Below are 26,184 nucleotides of genomic sequence, written 5' to 3'. Positions count from 1 at the left end.
TCAGCGCCATCTGTTGTTCGATGTTAACTGTCTACCTTTGACAAAGTCCGTCTGGTCTTCTGCCACCACCTCTGGTATGCAGTTCTCCAGTCGCCTGGCTAGGATTTTGGCCAGTATTTTCAAGTCTATGTTTAGCAGTGAAATTGGTCTGTAAGACCCGCATTCGGTTCGGTCTTTGTTCTTTTTGGGTATCAGCAAGTTTGAGGCTTGTGCTAGCGTGGGCGGCAGGGTGCCCCTTGCCAGTGGGTCCGTGAACATCTCCCTCAAGTGTGGGGTCATTGCTGCAGCAAACTGTTTGTAAAAGTCTGCTGGGAATCCGTCTGGTCTCGATGCCATCCCTGCCTGCATGCAGTTGATGCTAGCCATGACTTCTCCCAGTTCTCGTAGTGCTTCCAGCCCCCGTTTCCTATCCTCCCCCACAACTAGTCCATCGAGGAACCGTTTCATCCCCTGGTCCCCTCCGGTAGGCTTGGAGGTGTGTAGCCCCCAGTAGAAAGCCTCGAATGCCTCCGCTATTAGTTTGTCTCGGCTGACTCTAATCTGGGCTACTTCCCTCGTGGCTGCCTGCTTTCTCAGCTGGTGAGCCAGCCGGCAGCTGGATTTGTCTCCGTGCTTGTACAGGGTCCCCCGTGCCTGGCAGAGTTGGTGCACTGCTTTCCTCGTGGAGAGCAGGTCAAAGTGCATTTGCAGCTTCATCCTCTCTCTGCCAGGAGCTCTACGGTCAAGGCCTCAGAATATCGCCGGTCTACCTCCAGTATGGAGTTGACGAGCTGTTGCCTAGCCGCACTCTCTTCCCTATCTCTTTGTGCTTTGTAAGCAATAATTTCACCCTGATCACAGCCTTCAACGCCTCCCAGAGCGTGAGACTTCCCGTTCTGTTTATTAGTAATATATTAGTCTATGGCCTGTGATACTTTCTCGCAGCTAGCCTTATCAGTCAGGAGGGCCGTGTCCAACCTCCATGGGGGGGCGTTGGGCACAGCCAGTCTCTAACCTCACATCCATGTAATGTGGAGCGTGGTCGGATATCACAATCACAGAGTATTCCACTCTTACTATCCCTGGAAGCACTGATTTCCCCACTACAAAGAGGTCAATCCCGGTGTATATGTTATGTACCAGGGAGGACATCTCCTTCTCCCCTGGGTGGGTAAACCACCATGTGTCTATTGCCCCCATCTGCTCCATGAATATGCAGAGTTCTTTCGCCATATTAGAGGTCCTCCCTGTTTTGGGGCTTGATCTGTCAGTCCGTGGATCCTGGACACAGTTAAAGTCCCCCTCCCCATGATATGTTGGTGTGTGCCGACATTGGGGATCTCCACCATGGTCTTCTTTATAAACTCCTTGTCGTCCTAGTTGGCGTGTACAGGTTCACCAGGACCCCTGGTGCCTCGTCCAGGACACTGCTGACCATGATGTACCGTCCTCTGCGTCCCTAATCATTCTTGTTGCAGTAAACACCATCTGCTTATTTAAAAGTATAGCTCCTCCATGGCTCTTGTCCTGTAGCAGGAATGGTAGGTCTGTCCCACCCAGCCCTTCCTTACCCGCAGCCAGTCCTGGGGGGGTTGTCCTCTTCCTGCGGGATCAACCATACTTGCCTTGTGGATGCACCCCTGCACTCTGGGGTTTCCCTTTGTTAGGGGGCCATCCAAAATGCCTGCAGTCATCGTTCTCACTGTGAGTCCAGGCCCCTGCGCTCCAGGGTTTCCCTTTATCCAAGGGCCACCCAACATGGCTGGCAACTATGTGTACGCCATATGGGTGAGCCACTACAGACCGAAAATTTGGCGCAAAACGGCCACCGATCCTTCGTTTGGTGGGGGGCTAGCAGGCAGGCAGCATAGAGCACCCGGCTCTAGCTGCCGATACGGCCGGAGAATTGCCGGGCCCATGGCCGCGCTGTGCAACACGGCACCGGTCGCGTGTGGACCCGGCCTGCTAAATAGTGCCCCTCCCTTTGGCTGGCTCGCGATCCCCAAACCACCCCCCAACAGTGCCCCCAGCCCCTGCCAAAGTCCTCTCTACCTGCAGATCGGCTCTCCTCCAACTATGGCCGCGCATGGACTCAGTCCGTAGCCATCACGCCGTTCCCGACAAATAAAGAGACTCACGCCGTTGGGAACTCGACCGGATGGGGGCGGAGAATTGGGTGTAGGGCCTCAGGGAACATCCTCAGGCCGTCGATATGGTGTGTGGCGTGGCGTACTCCTGGTATGCTGCAAAAGCAGCGCGCTCCCGATTTAGCTGCGAACGTTGATTCTCCGGCCGATCGTCGAACGCAATTTCAGCGATGGCGACCGGAGAATCCCGCCCCATCTTCCCCAATCACTAGCAATTCTCCCTTCTTAGGAAAACATCAAAGAAAAGAAAACCTGTGGTGTGTTTCAGGCAAAACTGAGGAAATTTCCCCCCCCCCCCCAAGCACAAAACACTAGGTCAGATCACCAGGCATGCATATTTACAATTCCCCCAAATTCTACATCGACTGGCCATTAAAAAGTCAGAGTCTGCAGCCAAAGATCACAGTCTTTCCTTGTGATTTAACTTCCACATTATCGAATTGTTCCTTCTGTTATATGGATTTTGTTTTACAGACTTAAAATTTAGAATGTCATATGGTTTACTGCTCCTCTGGAAAGGCTTGACTGCATATTCGCCAACCTTTACGTGAACCACATTTTAATGCACGTATGCCTTGTTATAAATCATTTGTTATATTCAAAATTACTTCATTTATTTTGAGCTAAAGCCACTGGTTGAGTTTTAAAAAGACTTAACAACAGCATTTTTAAAAAGGTTTAAGTAGTAACTTCTAATTTGGCTTAACATTTGCACAATTACTCTAAACATTGCAAAGCCATTAAGACAGAGTCAAGCAGTCTATGGGAACCCATCAGACACCTTTGCCTTAGAGGAATGTAAATGGGTCATAGAATTTCTATAGTGCAGAAGGAGGCCATTCGGCCCATGGTGTGCACCAACCCTCCAAAAGAGCACACTACCCGAGTCCACTCCCCCATTCACCCCACCCTGTCCCCGTAACCTAACATGCACATCCCTGGGCACTATGGGGCAATTTAGTATGGCCAATACACCTAACCCAAACATATTTGGACTGTAGCAGGAAACTAGAGCGCCCGCAGGAAACCCACGCAGACATCGGGAGTGCATGCAATTGGCACGGATAGAAGTTTAGCTGGCTAACAGGAAACATGTAGGTCTTTTTCTGGTTGGTGAGATGTAATATGTGGTGTGTGCCACTAAGGGGAAGTAGATTTAGGACTGAGTTCAGGAGGAACTTCTTCACCCAAAAGATTGTGAATCTATGGAATTCCCTGCCCAGTGAAGCAGTTGAGGCTCCTTCATTAGATGTTTTCAAGATAAAGATAGTTAGTTTTTTGAAGAATAAAGGGATTAAGGGTGCTCGGGTGGGAAAGTGGAGCTGAGGCCTCAAAAGATTAGCCATGATCGCAATGAATGGCGGAATGGGCTCGAAGGGCCAGACGGGCTACTCCTGCTCCTAGTTCTTATGTTAACCGGTGCCGTCTTTTCAGGCACGAACATTGCGAGTCTAAGTGTACGCGCGGCTGCAGCTTGTCAGCCCTGCGCGTATCCATCACGAACCCGGCGACTCCCCCACTGTTTTTTGCGTGTTCTGCGGGTGCCCATGTGGTCCTGGTGCTAGCCCCTCACCGGTTGCGGAATCGACCCGGGTGTGGCACCAATTTTTCCGTCATGGATCCTCCATTGGAGTCAGCACTTAGATGTAGGAACGGAGAATGCAGCCCATGATTGCTAAATTTGCTGAATGGAATAATAAAATATGAAGAGGATACAAGGAGACTACAAAGGGATATAGATAGGTTAAGTGAGTGGGCAAAGACCATACAAGTGGAGGATAATGTGGGAAGATGTGAATTTTTCCATTGCAGCAAGAAAAATAAAAAAACATATTATCTAAATAGTGAGAGATTACAGAGCTCGAAGAGGCAGAGGGATATAGGGGTCCTAGTGCATGAATCATAAAAAGCTAGTATGCAGGTACAGCAAGTAATTAGGAAATCTATTAGAATGTTATAATTAATTTAAGAAAGAATGTAAATGTTTTGAAAGCAGTTCAGAGAAGGTTCACTGAATCCTTGATTGGGCAGGCTGACTTATGAGGAAAGGCTGAATAGGCTAGGCTTGAATCAGCTGAAGTTTAAAAGAGTAAGTGACAACTTGATTGAAGTACACAAGGTCCTGAGGGGTCTTAATCGGGTCAATGTAGAGAGGATGTTTCCTCTTGTGGGAGAGTCTAGTACTCGGGGCCACTGTTTATAAATAAGGGGATGCCCATCTCGGACAGAGAGATTTAAAAAAATCTCAAAACGTCTCTTCCTCAAAAGGTGATGGAAGCAGATTCTTTGAATATTTTTAAGGCAGAGATAGATAGATTCTTGATAAGTAAGGAGATGAAAGGTTACCGGTAGGCAGGAATATGGTGTTGAGGTTATAATCAGATCAACAATGATATTATTGAATGGTGGCATATGCTCAAAGGGCCGAGTGGCCTACTCCTAATTTGCATGCTTGTACATGGCTTCCACCAGTGAGAAAAAGTAGATACTAATACTAAATTAACATTTGAGGGTGGCATGCTGGCACAGTGGTTAGCACTTCTGCCTACAGCGCTGAGGACCCAGGTTCGATCCCGCCCCGGGTCATTGTCTGTGTGGAGTTTGCACATTCTCCCAATGTCAACGTGGGTTTCACCCCCACAACCCAAAAATGTGCAGGTTAGGTGGATTGGCAACACTAAATTGCCCCTTCATTGGAAAAAAAAATAATTGGGTACTCTAAATTAAAAAAAAAACATTCATTTCCCTCATACTCTGAATTTTTGAACAGAAGAGAAAACCAGGAAGGAGAATAGGCTTTTTGACCAAGGAAAACTCGTGCCTCAATTATAGTAATTCTATCAAATAGTATTGAATGGTGGAGTATTGTGACTAAGTGCACTACCTTTTCTCCAATACCTAATTTGGGGCTGGATTCTCCCCTACCTGGCGTGACGGAGGGTCCCGGCGTAGGGGAGTGGCGCCAACCACTCAGGGGTCGGGCCTCCCCAAAGGTGGGGATTCTCCCCACCTTTGGGGGCCAGCCCCGCGCCGGAGCGGTTGGCACCAGAAGACTGCCGCAAAAAACCGGCGCCCTCGGCAGCGGGGCTGGCCGAAAGGCTTTCGCCGGTTGACGAATGCGCCGGCGGTGACGTCAGCGGCCAGCTGCCGCTGACATCACCATCGGCGCATGCGCGATGTAGGTTTCTCTTCCGCTTCCGCCATGGCGGAGGCGGTGGCGGCCGCGGAAGAGAAATAGTGCACCCAGGGCACTGGCCCGGAGTCTGAGCGGGGGGCCCTGATCGCGGGCCAGGCCACCGTGGGGGCACCCCCCGGGGTCCGACCGCCCCCCGCATCCCCCAGGACCCTGCTCGCGCCGCTGATCCCGCCGTTACAGAGGTGGTTCAAACCTCGGCGGCGGGAGAGGCCTCCCAGCGGCGGGACATCGGCCCATCTGGGCCGCAGGGGCCTCGCTGATTGGAGTGGCAAGATTCCTGCCGCCGCCACTTCCCGGGTGGCGGAGAATCTCTGCCACGGCGGGGGCCGGATTTTCGGCGGCCCCAGGCGATTCTCCGGCCCTGCTGGGGGTTGGAGAATTTCGCCCTTGGTCGATTACATCACACTTTACTCGAGTAAAGCTTTTGGCTGTTTTTACTCATTTTCATTTTACTACTTTCTAGGCTTATTTTGAAGCAAATTTACCATTTGCATTTAATTTAATGTAATTCAACCAGAATTTTTCTTAATTGTTCATCCCTATATTGCTCCTTTAAGTTTTCCTCTTTTCAAACGCATGGAATTGCACATCAAACTGCAAAATTACCAACTAAATATTCAGTAGGACAAAGCTTCCTACACAGACCTCACTTATTCTTGAAAACAATCTTGAAAATTGAAACCAGTTATGAGCCTTAATAACAAATATTATAGTCATTAAAACATGTTTCATATGTTTGCATCACATAAATAGGTCTATGAAAGACTAAAATCCAAAGCTTAATGTCAAGATACTAGACAGCTAGTTAAAGAATGGCACAATTCTAAAGTTTTAAATAAGCCCTTTCAGGTAGATATGCTAAACTTTTAGTTAACCTCAATTCTGTATGCAAATAAATTCATTATTCTATAAAAATGTACAGAAATTTCATTACAGCAGCGCATTAAGATACAGTAAATAATCAAACAAGGATCCACAGCACCTCATTGAGTTCTTCGATACGACGCTTTAAACCTTCAATCTCAAAAGTAAACTTGTTGTTCTTTGCTTGTATCTCATTGATGGTTTGTTTTTGGCTCGTACAACGGTTCTGGGATTCATCACGTGTCTGGCTAACAACATGGAGTTTCTCTTCCAAGTGAAGTAAGCGTTCTTGCTAAACCAGAAATGAAGAGCAGGGGGAGATGGAAAAAAAAATCAAGCACAATATTAATAAGGGCGTTACTTAGCTTGTTCAGATAAAGTTTGATTAATCTGGAGTTTTTGATCAGTTTAACATGAATGCACTGCTCTTGATTAATTTTGGAATTAAAATCCTAATGGACAACAGACTTAATAGCTGAATTGTCTGCATCCTTTGTCTAAACTTGCACAAGCTCAGACTTCAGAGTTTGAGCAAGCTTGATTTAATACTTAAAAAAAAAGATTAGTGTGCCTAATTCATTTTCTCCAATTAAGGGGCAATTTAGCGTGGCCAATCCACCTACCCTGCACATCTCTGGGTGTGGGGGCGAAACCCACGCAAACACGGGGAGAATGTGCAAACTCCACACGGTCAGTGACCCAGAGCCGGGATCGAACCTGGGACCTCGGCGCCGTGAGGCAGCAGTGCTGCCCCAACTTAATTTAATACTTATACAGTAACAGCTCATAACTAGGAGTTTTAAAACTAGAATACGTGAAATTTATGTTGCAGTCAAGTTTTACTCACCACTCGGCCTAAATGTAAGCAATAACCAGGTTTTTCCCAGTTTTACAGGTGCAGTGAAACAATGCATCAAAAATTATGAACAATTTATTTTTTAAATGACCTGGACTTAGGTATTAAGGGAGCTATAATATATTGATATTTGATGGTGACATCAAATGGGAAGGTGGGTATATCGAATAATAACAAGAATTGAGGAAAACAGAAAAAGGCTAGGAGAAAGGGCAGATAAGTAGACAATGCAAATAATTTTCTTTTAAAAAAAATTTAGAGTACCCAATTCTTTTTTTCCAATTAAGGGGCAATTTAGCAAGGCCAATCCACCTACCCTGCACATCTTTTGGATTGTGGGGGCGAAACCCATGCAAACACGAGGAGAATGTGCAAACTCCACAAGGACAGTGACCCAGAGCCGGGATTGAACCTGGGACTTTGGCGCCTTGAGGCAGCAGGGCTCATCCACTGCGCCACCAATGCAAATAAATTTAACAAAATGTGAAGTAATTAATGTTGAAAACAAAGATCCAGAATGTTTTGATCACATTTAAATGGTGTGTGTAGAATTTGCAGATGTAAACTTATTCAAAATTTATTTGCCTATGCCCAGAATGTGAAAGCCAGCATAAAGCCGATTGTTAAAAACAGTAGTTCAAGTGGACAAGGTTGAAAAAGCACACAAATCTTGTTTTTACATGGGCCCTTTTTATAACCATCCGATGTCTCAAAGTACTATACAGCCAATGAACTACTTTTGAAATGCAGTCACTGCTGTAATGTTGGAAAACGGCAGACAATTTGCACACAGTAAACTCTCACAAATAGCAATGTAATAATGATCAGATCATCTGCTTTTGTGATGTCAATTAAGGCCAGGGCATCAAAGATAACTCCCATGCTCTTCTTCAAAATAACTCCATGGGATCATTTATGTGGCCCAGGTAGATAGTGCCTTGGTTTAACGACCCAGCCAAAAAATAGCCCCTCCGCTACCCCAAGTACAGAACATCCTCAAAAAGCGATGTAAATCTTGCACAAAATTTTAGTGGAGCTGAATCATAGAACCCCTATTGTGTAGATGGAGACCATTCAGCTCAACGAGTCTGCACCAACCCTCTGAAAGAGCACCTTAACTAGGCCCAATCCCTTACCCTTTTCCCGTAATCCCACCTAGCGGCAATTTAGTATAGCCAATCTACCTAACCTGCACATCTTTGGACCGTGGGAGGAAATCAGAGCACCCGGAGGAAACCCACGCAGACACGGGGAGAGCGTGCAGACTCCGCACAGACGGTCACCCGAGATCGGAATTGAACCTGGGTCTCTGCCACCCAAAGTTAAGAGTATTGCTATAATGAGAAACGGTGGAGATTAATTTAAATGTCAATAAGGATTTTGGTTACAGTTACAAAGAAATTTGAGGACTAGCAGAAATGAGATGATTAAGAGGCAGATACAAGGTAAATAATGATTGTTTCTACTGGTCAGTGAAATGAGAAGAGAGCAAACATTTATTACAAACATAAGAACAATTAAATAAAGGTGGTAAAAAGCAAAATATAAACAAGTCCATTTTTTCTTTAGTGCTTGGAAAATAAATTCTTCATGGAGAATATTTGGGGTGTCAAATTCTCCACCACAAATTTTCATGTGAGAATAAATAGTTGCCTGAAAAACAAGATTAAAGTATACTTGAAGAACAAGCAGGTGATTGGGATTAGAGCCATGCCTCATTTCTATGTTTATAACATGAGTGCAGTTACAATTACACAAGAAAAATCCTTGAATTGCGAATAAAATTAATGACAGTAATTTTGGCCATTTTTACATCACATCGATGGTAATCTGTAAGCACCTGAAAATGTACGAGTGTTAGGAACTAAGTCGCTTATGGAGACTCTACTTGAAATGAGATTCGGTTATATAAAGATGTCCAAAAGTTAATGTGCTTGTGAAGCACTGAGTACAGTACAAGGTTCACCAAACTAACATTGAGTTAATCTTTGGGAATCTGTCCCAGTCTATTGGGAAGCAGATGCAGACGCTTGGTGTAGTGTTGCACTACAAATAAAGGTGATGATATAAACAAAGTCAGTGCTAGCGTGCAAGTACTATCCAATACAAGGTACTTCAACTTAATTTGAAAAACTTTTATATTTCTACACATCATACATTTCAATAGGTTGAATACGACAAGAGTTTGAGGAAGTAGTGATAAAGCAACAGCACATTTGGAGTTTTAGAAGGAGGAGGACGGCAGGAGAAAGGAAAAACCAAGGGAAGGAATCAGTACTACAGCTTTTTATAAAAGCAAATTACTGCGCATTCTGGGATCTGAAACAAAAAAAGAAAATATTGGACAATCTCAGCAGGACTAACAGCTGCTGTGGAGACGGGAACTAACGTTTCGAGTCTGGATGACTCTTCTTTGTCAAAGCTGGAGGGAACTGGAAATAGGGTCAGATTTATACTGTAATTGGGGAGGGGGGGGGGCAGGGTCTTGGGAGCAGTGGGGCTGATTAGAGGGCCAGTGATAGGTGGAGATTAAAGATGTCATGAACAGAGGGCAGCACGGTGGTGCAGTGGTAGCATTGCTGCCTCACGGCGCCGAGGTCCCAGGTTCGATCCCGGCTCTGGGTCACTGTCCGTGTGGAGTTTGCACATTCTCCCCGTGCTTGCGTGGATTTCACCCCCACAACCCAAAATGATGCGCAAGGTAGGTGGATTGAACACATTAAATTGCCCTTTAATTGGAAAAAATTAATTGGGTACTCTAAATTTATTTTTAAAAATGTAATGAGCAGGAAGACAAAGGGAATGAAATGGTGGTGATCAAGGCTAAGAAGGGTGCTGATGATGGCACATTAGGAGATCAGAATGTGTTGACGGGAGAACAAAGGTATGCAGTGTGTCAAAGAACAATTAAGAACACGGAACAGATGGGTCAAGTGGGGTGGGTGGGGAGACAATGGTGTGGGAAAAACAAGTCATTTGAAGAAATGAAAATGAATTGATAGAAATAAAAATGGGGTGAAGGTGGAGGAGAGGGTTCACAGTCTCAAGTTGTTTAACTCAACTGTATTTACAGAAGACAGTAACATGCCTAATCGGAAGGTGAAGTGCGGTTCCTCCAGTTTGCGCTGGGCTTCACTGGAACATTGCAGCAGGCCAAGAACAGACATGTGGACATGAGAACAGGATAGTGAGTTGAAATGGCAAACGACAGGAAGGTCTGGGTCCTGCTTGCGGATAGACCAAAGGTGCTTTGCAAAGTAGTCACCAAGTCTGCGCTTAATCTCTCCAATGTAGAGTATATTGCATTGGGAGCAGTGAATGCAATAGACCAGTTTGAAGGAGGTGCACATGGTGCTGCTTCACCTGAAAAGAGTGTTTGGGCCCTTGGAGGGTGAGCAGGGAGGAGTTTAAGGCGCCCGCAAGTGCATGGGAAGGAGTCGAGTTGTTGGGGATGATGGAGGAATGAATCAGGGTATCCCAAAGGAAACGGTCCCTGCGGAATGCTGTCTAATGGAGTGAGGGGAAGCTGCGTTGGTGGTGGAGCATCTTGCTGGAGTTGGCGCAACTGGTGGAGGATGACTCTTTGAATGCGGAGGCTGGTGGGGTGAAAAGTGAGGACAAGGGGGACCCTATCCTGGTTCTGGGAAAGGAGTGAGAGCAGAGGTGCTCTTTTGATCCTGAGAAACAATGAGGTAGAACAGGAGACTACTGGATAATTCTGGTATTAGGACATTTAGGGCTGTCTTGCTGATGGGTTCAGTGCAGTTGGTCACTCAGGATCTCAACTAGATGTTAATACTTGCTTTAGATGCCAGAACATTCTGACATGCAAAAATCACAGCTTTGTCGGTCTTAATCTTACAATGAATTGCCTAGGGCCTTTGTCTCAGCAGAGCAGCTTGACTGACTGACATTGAAAATGTTTCTGACCACCAGCAGTAAGTGATTTGTCCCTCTAATTTATTTCCCTTTCATTGAATTCCCCAGTAGGCCTGCCCATCAGCTACTTTCCACTGTTCACTTCCTGCAAGAATGGATTCCCAACCAAACTACCCTGGCCAATACCTGTACAAAGGTCATTGGAACAGGGACATCTTAAGAACACCAGGCATGATAACCACTGGAACATCAAAATTAATTGCCATTGTCTAAAATATTCTGGTGCTTAGTCTGATTTTTAATCTAGGTTTCTCAGCTCTGCTGTTCCTTGAAGTTAACCAAGTGAGAGCTGCATTTAACGACATAATGCAATATTTAATTTAGAACATGCCTGAACACATTTTGGAAAGAATTGTTAAAAATTCCTCAAAATGACATCTATACTCAACATAGCGAGGAGGACTGGGGTGTAGGGTAGTGGATCTGGTGCTGATTGAAATATTGGAAATTAAAGGAGCACTGACTTAAAATCACAAATTGAGGGAAAGACAGAGAAGGGGAGAGGGGAAAATAATGAAAGAGAAGGAAGAAAAAAGTTGGAGTGAAATGAAGAGAAAAATAGAGGAAAAAATAATGAAGTCTGGAAAAGTCAGTCTGTCTCTGAACACCCTACGTTTTCCACTTTTATTACCTCCTCCAATCGTATTTGGTTCTTCACTTTTATCAGCTCCTCTTCAGCTTGTGCTCGGTTAGTTACAGCAGCTGCCTTTAGTCGGCTCAGCTCCTGTCACAGAACAAACTTTAGGATGTGAAGTACAACTCCATAAAACAATTTTTAAATGGGTACATTTAGTAACTTTATAAAAGTTTAATAGTGCCAAGCTCCTACTTTCCTAAAAATGCACTGTAACTCCAAAATGATAAGGGAACAATCAAATATAGCTGTATAATGTTTTTATAAAGATATTCTTGGTCACAATTCAGGCTTTCTCCGAGTACTTCTAATTCTTATTTGTAGCAACAAGTTTGAGAAGTGTGTACAGTTTATGAACTGAAGCTTACACTCTTCTGCATAACATAAATGGGACAACATGCCACAGGATTAACAAAGACCATTTACAACCACATTATTATCCACCCAACAACTTAAACAGCCTATGCCAAAAGGTGGTAAAATGCAAACAATGTTAAGGTTAATACTAATAATTGAATTACAAATTAGATAATTATCCATAGGTTTCTTGCCATCTGTTTTTCATCAGGTAGAATCAACAAGAAAAAAATCATCACCCTGCAAAATTAAAAATTCAATATAGATAGACACGCTTGTGTCGGTTTCCTCATCAAATTAACCACCTGGAACTAATCTTCAATTTATATGCATTCTGTATATCATAAAACACAATCCAAATATTGTTTTTCATTTTAAGGCATGGCAGATGAAGGAAATTGCTGGCAGTAATGAATGACCCCCAAGCTATACCTCACTGAAAAGTTGTTTTGCACAGATTTCAAATATTGCCTCCCTCTGTTAATTATTGTTTATTAATTAGCTTAGTGTGCGGAGTAGGAGTTAGATCTGAAAGTTTCCATCTTCATAGAATCTCTACAATGCAAGAGGCCATTCAGCCCTTTGAGTCTGAACCAACCCTCCGAAAGTACTCCTTACCTCGGCCCAATCCCAATCCATACCCCTGTAACCCCTTAACCCCACCTAACCGTTGGACACTTAGGGGCAACTTAGCATGGCTAATCCATCTAACCTGCACATCTTTGGACTGTGGGAGGAAACCAGAGCACCCGGAGGAAACCCATGCAAACATGGGGGAAATGTGCAAACCTCACACAGACAGTCGCCCGAGGTCACAATCGAACCCGGGTCCCTAGCATGGTGAGGCTAAACATTGTCAACCGGATTCAGCCTGCATATAAACAAATGCCGGCAAAGGAAAATATCAGCCAGCAGCCTAATAGCACACGGTATACCATGAATACAATGATAACTCTGACACCTGAGAAGCATTCGTACTGTTACGGATGCCTGGTAAGTTCTCAGCAGTGGCTAAGGTACTGGACCAGAGCCGCAACTTTTTAAAGTTTTACGGCAGTGTGATTCGTTCCAGGAGTGATGTCATAATAGGGCTTGGTTATTTTATCAAATAAACTTTATTAAAACAAAAGAATAAAAACAATATTTAAACTTCAACTCCAACAATAACAGATTACACATAGTTTCTTAACATTAACACACAAATTCCCATTAAACAGAACTTTAAATGAAATGCAGCTCTCATTCCACTTACACAGGAGGGGAAGGCTGATACTTACAATTATGAAGCAATTTTCCTTCTGTTGGGGAAATTCTTTCAGAACCCTTTGCCAAAACCAGCCTCGGTGGCAACTTTCATGACCTCTATCAGTCACTTTCCAAAGCCCTCTCCCTGTACTTAATCAAAAAAGGATTCTTTCTGTCTCTCTAAGCTCCGCCCAGCCCTCAAACAAAGGTTATTTCCTAGGGTGCTCAGAATTGAATCCATCAACGATACCTTAGCTGTTTGATTTCCCACTTCTGTTTTTACAAAAGGACAGAGCCATGCTATTGATGTGCAACTAACCTCCCATTGACAAAGAGGCCATCAGACTCTGTAATGGGTTAATAGCTGGTCAGACAGGAGTGTCTCGAAGGACAATGGATCTTGCGTGACTGACCCTTGCTGAACAGGGCCATCCTGTGTAGTCCCACTAACTAAGTTTAAATCTGAATGGGACAATGTTGGATTGGATTGGATTTGTTTATTGTCACGTGTACCGAGGTACAATGAAAAGTATTTTTCTGCAAGCAGCTCAACAGATCATTCAGTACATGGGAAGAAAAGGGAATTAAACAAAATTCAAGAAAATACATAATAGGGCAACACAAGATATACAATGTAACTACATAAGCACTGGCATCGGATGAAGCATACAGGGTGTAGTGTTAATGAGGTCAGTCAATAAGAGGGTCATTTAGGAGTCTAGGGACAGTGGGGAAGAAGCTGTTTTTGAGTCTGTTTGTGCGTGTTCTCAGACTTCTGTATCTCCTGCCCGATGGAGGAAGTTGGAAAGGTGAGTAAGCCGGGTGGGAGGGATCCTTGATTATGCTGCCCGCTTTCCCCCGGCAGCGGGAGGTGTAGATGGAGTCCATGGATGGGAGGCAGGTTTGTGTGATGGACTGGGCGGTATTCACGACTCTCTGAAGTTCCTTGCGGTCCTGGGCCGAGCAGTTGCCATACCAGGCTGTGATGCAGGCCGATAGGATGCTTTCCATAGTGCATCTGTAAAAGTTGGTAAGGGTTAATGTGGACATGCCGAATTTCCTTAGTTTCCTGAGGAAGTATAGTGTTGTGCTTTCTTGGCGATAGCGTTGACGTGAGTGGACCAGGACAGATTTTTGGTGCTGTGCACCCCTAGGAATTTGAAACGGCTAACCATCTCCACCTCGGCCCCGTTGATGCTGACAGGGGTGTGTACAGTACTTTGCTTCCTGAAGTCGATTTTAGTTTTGCTGGCATTGAGGGAGAGATTGTTGTTGTTACACCACTCCACTAGGTTCTCTATCTCCCTCCTGTATTCTGACTCGTCGTTATTCGAGATCCGGCCCACTATGGTCGTATCGTCAGCAGACTTGTCGATGGAGTTGGAACCAGGTTTTGCCACGCAGTCGTGTGTGAACAGGGAGTAGAGTAGGGGGCTAAGTACGTAGCCTTGCGGGGCACCAGTATTGAGGACTATTGTGGAGGAGGGGTTGGTGTTCATTCTTACTGATTGTGGTTTGTTGGTCAGAAAATCGAGGATCCAGTTGCAGAGTGGAGAGCCAAGTCCTAGGTTTTGGAGCTTTGCTATGAGCTTGGCTGGGATTATGGTGTTGAAGGCGGAGCTGTAGTCAATAAATAGGAGTCTGATGTAGGAGTCCTTGTTTTCAAGACGCTCTAGGGATGAGTGTAGGGCCAGGGAAATGGCGTCTGATGTGGACCGGTTGCGACGGTATGCGAATTGAAGTGGGTCAAGGTGTTCCAGGAGTATGGAGGTTATGCGCTTCATGATCAGCCTCTCGAAGCACTTAATTACAACTGACGTCAGGGCCACCGGGCGGTAGTCATTGAGGCACGTTGCCTGGTTCTTCTTTGGTACCGGTATGATGATGGTCTACTTGAAGCAGGTGGGGACCTCGGAGTGGAGTAGGGATAGGTTAAAGATGTCTGTGAATACCTCTGCCAGCTGTTCTGCGCAGGCTCTGAGTGCACGACCAGGGATCCCGTCCGGGCCCGTCGCCTTCCGCGGGTTCACTTTCAGGAAGGCCGATCTGACTTCGGAAGCTATGATGGTGGGTATGGGTGAATTATGGGCTGCTGAGGCACTCGACAGCGGATTGTTGGTTACCTGCTCGAACCGAGCATAGAATGTATTAAGTTCATTGGGGAGGGGTGCGCTGCTGCCAGAGATACTGCTCGGCTTCGCTTTGTAGCCCGTTATGTTGTTTAGTCCTTGTCACAACCGCCGAGAGTCTGTCTGTGACTCTAGCTTAGTTTGATATTCTCATGTAACTCATGCCAGATGTGGGGGCATCTCTCCGAGTCCGTGCTAGTTTTGTTTCAATATGTTTAACCTCTAAATTGCCTGCTATATCTTCAATCCCATTTGGGACCCAATTTCCTAATATCTCTCTCGCATAACAGCACTGAATTCATGGATTGGGACTGCCATTGTTTGGAAAATAAAACCTCAATGAGCAGAGTTTTGTTTGGAGCATCTTCAAATTCCTACCCCGATGCTTACATTCTTTTTTTGAGAATATTTTTATTGAGCTTTTTACCTTTTATATTACAAATTCACAAAGCCAAACAAAACCAACACATATATCAACAAAAGAAGTTCTAACAGACGACTGTAACAATAGCCCCCTAAACGAATACACTTCTCTTGTGAACTTTACATTGCCAGATTTGGCCAAACCACATATTTACAGTGGCTTATGTATAGTGTGGTTCAGGCATTAATTTGCCAGCAAATTGGTCTTTTGCAGTTTTCCTCGATTCTGCCTGAGCCCATGTTCCTCTTGGGTGTGTTTGTCCTCTTTCCTGCTTCTCCCCCCCACCATCCCAAACCCCCCCCCCTCCATTCGTTCTCTCCCTTGTTCCGTGACTTGCTCAGTGTCCCATCCCTATTTTATTGGTTCCTGGCTATAAACAGGTCTTGAAACAAGTTGGTGAATGGCGCCCACGTCCTGTGAAAGCTTTCTTCCGACCCACCAATGGTGAACTTTCCAACCTGAGAAATTCCGCCAGGTCGGACAGCCAGTCTGCAGCCTTGGGTGGTGCTGCCAATCACCAGTTGAGCAGGAGTTTCCAGCGGGCGATCAGGGAGTCAAAGGCTAGGGCATCAGCCCCTTCTCCGTGAAGAGTTCTGATATCCCGAAGACTGGCACTAGTGAGCACGGCTCCACCCTCACAACCCTGGACATGGCCTTAAAGGAAGTCCAGTACCCGACAAGTCTGAGGCGCACCCAGAACATGTGAGTGAGGTTGGCCAGGCCTCCCTGGCACCGTTTGCATTTGTCCTCCACCTTCGGGAAGAACCCGCTCATTGTGTTCTTGTTAGGCAGTGGCATAGTGATATTGTTGCTAGAGTAGTAATCCAGAGACTCAGGGTAATGCTCTGGGGACATAGGTTCGAATCCCACCACGGTAGATAGGGAAACTTGATTTCAATACAAATCTAGAATTACAAGTCTAACAATAACGAATGAACCATTGTCGATTGTTGTAAAAACCCATCTGATTCACTAATGTCCTTACCTGTCATCCTTACCTGATTTGGCCTACATGTGACTCCAGATCCACAACAATGTGGTTGACTCTTAAATGCCCTCAGCCAGCGAGGCTCACATTCAGCGAATGAAAAAAATAAAAGGTGTGCCCGGTATCCCACCCTTTAGTTGTGTTAGGCTCAGCCCTGTGCATGTGGAGGTGATGTTTTTCCTGTGCAGTGCTTCGATCACCTGGTATACGGGTGTAGGTCATTGTTTATTTGTGAAGCAAGTTTTTAACCTGTAGGTACCTCAGGCCTTTCCCTCTTGGGAGCTGAAACGTCTCCGTGAGTTCCCCCAGGGTTACTACTCTACCATCCTTGTACATCTCCCTAACCGTCAGTGTCCCCTTGTCCTGTCTCCACCTTTGAGTTTTGAGCATCTTGGGGGGGGGGGGGGGGGGGGCGCTCAGAGGGATGTCCCTACTCAGAAATGTTCCTCCATCCTCATCCACTCTGCTCCCGATTCCTTGACCTATCTATGTGCTCTCTTTGCAGTGGCCGCCCAGTGGTAGAACTGGAGGTTCGGGAGGGCCAGGCTAATCTTCAGGTTCTTTCTCTTCCCACTTTCTTCACCAAACAAACATCGTGATTAACTTATCAACCGTGTTGGAAAAGTCTTGGGGATGTAGATCGGGAGGGATCTCACCAGGAAGAGGAACCTGGGCAGCACGTTCATCTTGATCGTCTACCTTCTACCTAGGCAGCACGGTAGCAAGAGTGGATAGCACTGTGGCTTCACAGCGCCAGGGTCCCAGGTTCGATTCCCTGCTGGGGTCACTATCTGTGTGGAGTCTGCATGTTCTCCCTGTGTCTGCGTGGGTTTCCTCCGGGTGCTCCGGTTTTCTCCCACAGTCCAAAGATGTGCAGGTTAGGTGGACTGGCCATGCTAAATTGCGCGTTAAGTGTCCAAAAAGTTTAGGAGGGGTTATTGAGTTAAGGGGATAGGGTGGACGTCAGGGCTTAAGTGGGTCGGTGCAGACTCGATAGGCCAAATGGCCTCCTTCTGCACTGTATGTTCTATGTACCTGTAAATGAGAGTGGAAGCGAGCCTCACCTTTGAAGGTCTCTTTCAACTTCCTTCTCCAGACATGTCAGGTGCCACTTCTGGATCCTATCCAGTCATGGGCTATTTGGATCCGCAGGTAGCAGAATTTGGTCTGGGCAATTTGAATGGCAGTCCCCCCAGCTCTGCTCCTTTCCTTTGCGGGTTCACAGGAAAGACTTTGCCTTTATTCAGGTTAAGCTTGTATGCGAGAAGGCTCCAAACTCCTTCATTATTCATTATTCCTTCTATGCAGGCCGGTGGGGTGGGGGCGGGGTCGATTTGTAGAGGAGCAGATCATCTGTATAGAGTGAGAACCTATGCTCTCTATCTCCCCTTTGGATACCTCTTCACACTTTCACTGCTCTCAGTGCGATCGCCTGTGGCTCAACTGCCACAGCAAACAACAGCAGGGACAATGGGAATCCCTGCCTCATGCCTTTGTGCAACCGGATGTATCCTGAGCTGGGGTTGTTTGTCCATAGGCTCGCCATGGGAGCACTGTAAAACAGCTCCACTCATGTGTTTGGCCCAAACTGCTTCAGTACCTCAATGAGATACTTCCATTCAACTCTGTAGAAGGCCTTTTCTGCGTCCAGGGAGATGATCACTTGTGGCGTTCTCTTCCCTGATGAGGTCGTGATCACATTCGGCAGGTGCCTGATGTTCACTGTTAGCTGCCTGCCCTTGACAAAGCCTATCTAATCTTCTGCGACTACCTCTGGCACGCGGCTCTCCAGCTGCCTTGCCAGGGCCTTCACCAGGACCTTCGTGTCAGTGCTGTGCTTACATTTTTAAGTATTAATCCAAATATTTACCATTACTTGCCATTTAATGGCAGTTTTGTACTGTAAACATATCCTTTGGAAACTGGGTTGAGATTTGCACTCTCATTTCAATCATGATGGTTATTAGGTTCACAAGTTGGTAATGCATGTTTACTTGTTCAATTGGGTGAATCAAATTAGACAATTTGACTACATCATTGTAAATTTTGGGGCAGGAATAAACATAAGATAGGCAGATTTGCATTTATATATAGCAGCTGGCACTGAAATACTTTTGAGCTGCAGTCAATGTTGTAATGAATTTTAAAAATCTAGCATCTGAATGGCTTACCCTGTAATTGTTGTTCACTCACCGTTTCCAGTTGAATTCGAATATTTTCAAGTTTCAGAATTCTGTCGTGGAACGACCTTTCGGTCTCCTGCTGGTGCGCATTCATTTGATCCATCTGATCAGGTGAGGAAAAGACGCAGAACCAAAAAATATAACGTGGAATGCTGTCTGATCAGAAATCCTATATTCCAAATATCCTCAGACAGCAGGTTTACAACTTTCATAATCAAACATTTAGAGTCTGAACATTGAGATTGTATTTCTCACTTCTGTGTAAATGAGTAAATAACATTTGTCTTTCCAATACACATAATCTCCCCAGTTGGGCACCAAATAAACCTCCCCAGCTTGGCACCAAATAATTTCCGGATTTTGGAATTTTCTGAATTATGGAATGATCCTCGAATGTCTAAACACAATTGCATGACTTGGAAAATAATGCTGCTATAAATATTCACCTGACACATTAAACAGTGACAGAACATTATAAAGCAGCAGTAGAAATCATTTTAATGATCCAAATACTGCTACTTCTATGTATGTATTCCCAAAGTGCTGCATTAAAATGATGCCGATGATGTTGAAGGTCCTCTCAAAAACATTCTGGACAACTGATGTTTCCGACTGGAGCAGTTACGTTGGTTATAAAAATAATCAAACTGTCCAAAGTTAAATAATTGTTTTGTTTATAATACAGTCAAAGCTAAAGCGTAGACTATATTTCAAATCAATTCTAAGCATACTATATGCTTAACCTTTATTAAAAAAATCACTGAAAACTCAAAGTTTAAGAGGCAGCTGCCATGAAATTTGAGCAACTTTCAGGATTTCTGAGCGCTAAGATTTACTTCACCATCTTACTGACGTTTCTCATTTCATTCCCTATCCCCCCCCCCTCCCCAACCCCAAAAGGAAGATTGTTGTTCTTAGCCTGTCTCATGGTTAGTATTAAGATTTTTCACAATGGTACATATTTACATAGTGGAGCATCTCTGTGAATCTTGCATTCATAACAAAACCACCCTGCAATCTGCTGCCACCTGCTGGAATCTATATTGAATCTCTACACCAACAAAATATAATTTATTTTCATCTCTGCACCAAGAGGAAAAACAACCGGCACTTTGGGATAATTATTTCACTTTTCACTGTAACACGAGTTAGAATTCCTTTAATGTGGGAAGATGGTTGCGCGGTGATAATGTCACTGGACTAGTAGACCAGAGACCCAGATTCATGGGATACTGGTTCAAATCTTACCATGGCAGATGGTGGAAATTACATTCAACTAATCTTAGCAGCCCTCAGATGATCCAGCAAATGAGTCGGTTGTACCAAACCCCACAAAAAAAATGTAAAAGGATTAAAACCAGATGGACCTTTCCTATTGGTAGGAGCCTTTGTGAAGACCAAGTCTCACCGTTGTACTTCACCCTCACACTAAACATATCCTCCATTGTGCAGTGTTTTGTGGCACTACCACCAAGGTAAATGATTGATTCAGAATAGATCCATCCATTAAGAACAGGACATCCCTGAGGAACTGTGAACCATCAAGAGAAGAATCAACCAAAATCTGTAACCTCATGGTCGGTCACATCCATCATTCTGCAAATCCCATCAAGCCAAGGGTTCAAAGAGGAGTACAGGGACTGATACCAAGAACAATGAGGCATACTAAAAAAATGAGGTGTCAAATGAAGCTACAACACAGGGCTACTTGCATTCCCAACAGTGAAAGCAGCAAGCAACAGACAAAGCTAGCAATTTCACAACCAACGGATCAAATCAAAGCTCTGCAATCCTGCCGAATCTAGTTGTGAATGACGGTTGACAATTAATCAATTAACTGGAGGAGAGGCTCTGCAAATTTCCCTGTTCTCAATGATGAGGGAGTCCAGAACCCCAGTGAAAAGACAAGGTTGGAAGCATTTGTAACCACCTTCAGCTAGAAGAGGGGCTGGTTTAGCTCACTGGGCTAAATTGCTGGCTTTTAAAGCAGACCAAGGCAGGCCAACAGCGCGGGTTCAATTCCCGTACCAGCCTCCCAGAACAGGCGCTGGAATGTGGCCACCAGGGACTTTTCACAGTAACTTCATTGAAGCCTACTTGTGACAATAAGCGATTTTTATTTTCATTTTTCATTTTCAAGTGCCAAGTAGATGATCCATCTCAGCCACCTTTTGAGGTCCCCAATATTAGAGATGCCATTCTTCAGCCAATTCGATTCACCACATTATATCAAGAAACGGCCATAGATCCTGGATACTGCAAAAGCTATGGGCCCTGTCAACAATCCGCCAATAGACTCAAGCTCAAGAACTAGCCGTGCCCCATTACAGTTGTATTACTGGCTTCTACCCGACCATGGGGAAAATTGTCTAGATGTCCTTCCGCAAAAGAAAGGCGAAATCCAACCTGGCCAATTACTGCTGTAACAACCTACTGTTAATCAACAGCAAAGTGATGGAAGCATCATTGGCAGTACTATCAGGTAGCACTTATTCAGCAATAACCTGCTTACTGAGGCTCAGTTTGGGTGCTGCCAGGGCCATTCGTTGCCTGATCATATTACATCCTTGGTCCAAACATAGACAAAAGACCTGAATTCCAGAGGTGAGGCAAGAGCCACTGTCCTTTACATCAAGGCAGCACATGATCAGGTGTAGCATCAAGGAACTCTAGCAAATCCAGAGTCAACGGGAATTGGTTTGAGTCAAATCTAACGCAAAAGAAGATGGTTGTGGTCGTTGGAGGCCAATCAACTTATTCCTTTGATATCACTGCAGGAGTTCCTCAGGTTAGTGTCCTAGGCCCAACCATGTAGGCCCGGTCATGCTTGAGCTGATAAGTGGCAAGCAACATTTGTGCCACACAAGTGCCTAGCAATGACTATCTCCAACAACAGAGAACCTAGCCATCTCTCAATCTAATACAATGGTAGTACTGTTGCTGAATGCCTACCATCAATGTCATGGGGATTACTATAAATACTGTGGTTACAAAAGCAAGTCAGATATCAGGAATTCCAAGGCAAGTAACTGACTCCCCAAAGCCTTTCCACCAAAAACAAAAGCACAAGTCAGGAATGTGATGAAGCACTCTGCACTCACCTTTAGGTTTTGGGCCAACAACACTCAAGAGGTTCAACACTACCCCAGACAAAGCAGCCCGCTTGATCGGTACAGGTTGCACCTCCGTAAATGTTTACTCATCTCACACCAACACACAGTGGCACGAGTATGTACCATATGCAGGATGCACTGTAGCAACTCACCGAAGTCCCATTGACACACCTTCATAAGCGGCTAACTTTACCACCTAGAAGGACAAGAACAGCAGACACATGGGAATACCACTATCTGTAAATTCCCCTCCAAATCACGCACCATCCTGACTGGGAACTATGACACCATTCCTTCACCGTTGTTAGATCAAAATCCTGGAACTCCCTTGCTAATAGCACTTTGAGTGTCTGTGCACTTGATCAAGAAGCCAGCTCAACATCACCTTTTCAAGAGCAATTAGGGATCAGCAACAAATACTGACTTTACTAGTGATGCCCACATAATGTGAAAAAAAAACAATTTCTTAAAAAGCATATATTACTTTCAACTGAAGGCAGACACCCTATTGTCTCTAATTTCTCCTCCTCCCCCAGCAACACATCCCTCCCCCCATTACTGCTGGCACCTCAGTCATGCTGTGCACCGTATGTAGATATCAGGCTGGGGAGGTGGGGATAGTCTGTTTCTATCCCATAAAGAATGCCACCCGAGTCAATCGCTATGATTCTATCACTTTGTTGTAAAATTCAATGATCCTATGACATGATGGGAGAGGCAAATCTGGACAGAGCAACATTACTTATTTAGAAAAAAACAGAAAATACTGGACAATCTCAGCAGGTCTGACAGCATCTGTGGAGAGAGAAGGGAGCTAACTTCTAAGTCTGGATTTGACAAGGAGTCATCCAGCCACAAAACCGTTCGCTCCCTTTTCTCTCCACAGATGCTGTCAAACCTGCTGAGATTGTCCAGTATTTTCTGTTTTTGTTTCAGATTCCAACATCCTCAGTAATTTGCTTTTAACTATTTATTTATATCTTGCTGTTGTTATGACAGGCAATTGTTGTCCATGACATCTGTCTTTGTTCATGAATTGCAGAAAGTCGTTATGCAGGTACAGCATGTAATAAAACCGTGGGGTAGCATTGTGGATAGCACAATTGCTTCACAGCTCCAGGGTCCCAGGTTCGATTCCGGCTTGGGTCACTGCCTGTGCGGAGTCTACACATCCTCCCCGTGTGTGCGTGGGTTTCCTCCGGGTGCTCCAGTTTCCTCCCACAGTCCAAAGATGTGTAGGTTAGGTGGATTGGCCATGATAAATTGCCCGTAGTGTCCAAAATTGCCCTTAGTGTTGGGTGGGGTTAATGGGTTATGGGGATAGGGTGGAGGTATTGACCTTGGGTAGGGTGCTCTTTCCAAGAGCCGGTGCAGACTCGATGGGCCAAATGGCCTCCTTCTGCACTGTAAATTCTATGAGCTATGAAAAAAGGCAAATGGAATTTTAGTGTTTATTGCAAAAGTACTTGAGTATATAAGTAGAGAAGTGTTGTTGCAGTTGTATATGGTATTGGTGAGACCACTTCTGGAGTAATGTGTCCAGATTTGGTCTCCTTATTTGGGGACAGATGTGGTGGCATTGGCGGCAGTTCAGTGGAAATTCACCAGATTGATTCTGGGGATGAAAGGGTGGATTTATGAGGACAGATTGAACAGTTTGGGCTTATACCGCTGGAGTATAGAAGAATGAGAGGGGACCTGAACGAGGTACATTAAATACTAAGAGGGATTAATAAAGTAAACCTAGACCAAATGTTCCCCCTTGTGGGGAAATCCAGAATGAGAGGTCACGGATATAGGTTAAAAGGTGGTAGATTTAAAACTGAAATGAGGAGGAGCTACTTCTCGAAGAGGGTGGTGAATGTGTGGAACTCGTTGCCCCAGAGTGGTTTAGTCTGAATCATTAAATGGTTTCAAGGAGAGATATATTTCTGATAAACAAAAACTGGTTAAAGGGATATGTGGAACAGGCAGGGAGGTGGATCCAAGACTAGGAAGAAATCAGCCATGGTCTAATTGAATGGTGGAGCAGGCTCAAATGGCTGAATTACCTACCTCTACTCCTAATACCTATGTTTTTTTTATTTGTTCATGAGATGTGGGCATTGCTGGCTGGGCCAGCATTTATTGCCCATCCCGGACACCATTTAAGAGTCAACCACATATATTGCTGCGGGTCTGGAGTGACATGTAAGCCAGACCAGGTAGGGATGGCAGATCTCTGTCCCTAAAGGATATTAGTGAACCGATGAGTTTTTACGACAATTGACAATAATTTCATTATTGTCATTAGACTTTTAATTCCAGATTTCTTTTATTGAATTCAAATTCCACCATCTGCCCTGGTGGGAATTGAACTTGGGTCCTCAGAGCCCCTATTAAGATTCAGATTTAAAAGTAAAATTCAAAATTTTAAATATTGTTGTATTTTATTTAACTGTAATATTGCTGTTATCAGGTTCACATTCTTCCCCTAAAGATATTCACCGTAAAATAAAGAGAATAATCTGAACATAATACTGTGAAAAATTCCCATAAGTTCCCATCAGGATGGCAAGGTGGCACAGTGGTTAGCATCGCTGCCTCACAGCGCCAGGGACCTGGATACAATGCCAGCCTCGGGTGACCAGTGTGGAGTTTGCATATTCTTCCATGTCTGCGTGGGTTTCCTCTGGATGCTCTGGTTATAGGAACATGAGTAGGCCTTCAGCCCCTCGAGCCTATCCCGCCATTCAATGAGATCATGGTTGATCTGTGACCTCACTCCATATACCTGCCTTTGGACCATATCCCTTAACATAATTGCTTAACAAAAATCTATCTATTCAGATTTGAAATAACAACTGATCTAGTTTCAACTGTGTGAGAGAGTTCCAAACCTCAACCACCCTTTGAGTGAAGAAGTTCTTCATAACATCTCTCCTGAATGGTCCAGCCCTAATTTGTAGAATATGCCCTCTAGTTTTAGAATCTCTAACCAATGGAAATAGCTTATCTTTATTTAGCCTGTCCTTTCCTGTTAATATCTTGAATACTTCAATCAGATCATCCCCTAACCTTTTAAATGCTAATGAAAACAGGTCTAATTTGAGTAATCGTTCTTCGTAATCCAGGTATCATTTCTGTTAACCGATGTAGCACTCTCTCCAAGATTAAAATATCCTTCCTAAAGTGTGATGCCCAGACTGCTCACAGTACTACAAGCAGGGTATAACCAGGATTTTGTATAGCTGCAGCATAATCCCTGTGTCTTTATATTCCAGTCCTCTAGGTATAAAGACTAGAATTCCATTAGCCTTTTTGATTATTTTTTGCACTTGTTCCTAGCATTTTAAGGACCGATGCACCTGAACCCTCAAGTCTCTTTGGACATCCACTGTACCTAGTTGCTTTCCATTTAGAAAGTACTCTATCCATTTTTGGTCCAAAATGGGTCACCTCGCAATTGCTTACATTAAATTCTACCTGCCATAATATTGTAAATTCACCTAGTCTGTCAATATTTCCTTGCAATTTTCTGCGAACATCTAGGTTTTCTACAATGCCACCTAACCTTGTCGCATCTGCAAATTTGGATATATGGCTCTCTATAATCATCAAAGTCATTAATGAATAGTGTGAATAATTGAGGCCCCAACACAGATCCCTGAAGTATACCACTAGTCATCTCCTGCCAATTAAAAGTAATTACCCATGGGGGGGGCATGGTGGTGCGTGGTTAGCACTGCTGCCTCATGGCACTGAGGAACTGGGTTCTATCCCGGCCCCGGGTCACTGACCATGTGGAGTTTGCACATTCTCCCAGTGTCTGCATCGCCACGCTAAATTGTCCCTTAGTTGGAAAAAAATAATTGGGTACACTAAACTAAAAAAAAGAGTAATTACCCAGTATCCCCACTCTCTGCTGCTTGCCACTCAACCAATTTTCGAACCCTGTCAATAAGTTGTCCTCAACTTCGTGGGCTTCACTTTAGTTAACAGTCTCTTGTGTGGGACTTTATCAAATGCCTTCTGGAAGTCCATATAAATAAGATCCTTAGACATTGCCCTGTCCACTACCTTAGTCACCTCTTCAAAAAATTCATCAAAATTAGTCAGGCATGACCTTCCCTTCATGAATCCATGCAGGC

General features: G+C 44.7%; 1 protein-coding gene across 3 annotated transcripts in view; it reads right to left on the bottom strand.

Moving 5' to 3' along the window:
- Positions 1–26,184, bottom strand: part of lrrc45 (leucine rich repeat containing 45) — a 101,116-nt gene that overhangs the window by 4,488 nt on the left and 70,444 nt on the right. For 2 of the 3 annotated variants that reach the window (XM_038777157.1, XM_038777158.1), the window contains exons 14-16: positions 18,952–19,044; positions 11,613–11,705; positions 6,305–6,478 (exon numbers count right to left, since the gene is read on the bottom strand). In XM_038777157.1, coding sequence (XP_038633085.1) covers positions 6,305–6,478; positions 11,613–11,705; positions 18,952–19,044 — 360 coding nt within the window. The remainder of the gene's footprint in view (positions 1–6,304; positions 6,479–11,612; positions 11,706–18,951; positions 19,045–26,184) is intronic. The other variant, XM_038777159.1, reaches the window with a different exon arrangement.

This window comes from Scyliorhinus canicula, chromosome 18 (genome assembly GCF_902713615.1).
Source record: "Scyliorhinus canicula chromosome 18, sScyCan1.1, whole genome shotgun sequence".
Lineage (NCBI taxonomy): Eukaryota > Metazoa > Chordata > Chondrichthyes > Carcharhiniformes > Scyliorhinidae > Scyliorhinus > Scyliorhinus canicula.
The sequence above is the reverse complement of the archived record's forward strand: the minus strand, read 5'-3'. Positions and strand labels throughout refer to the sequence as shown.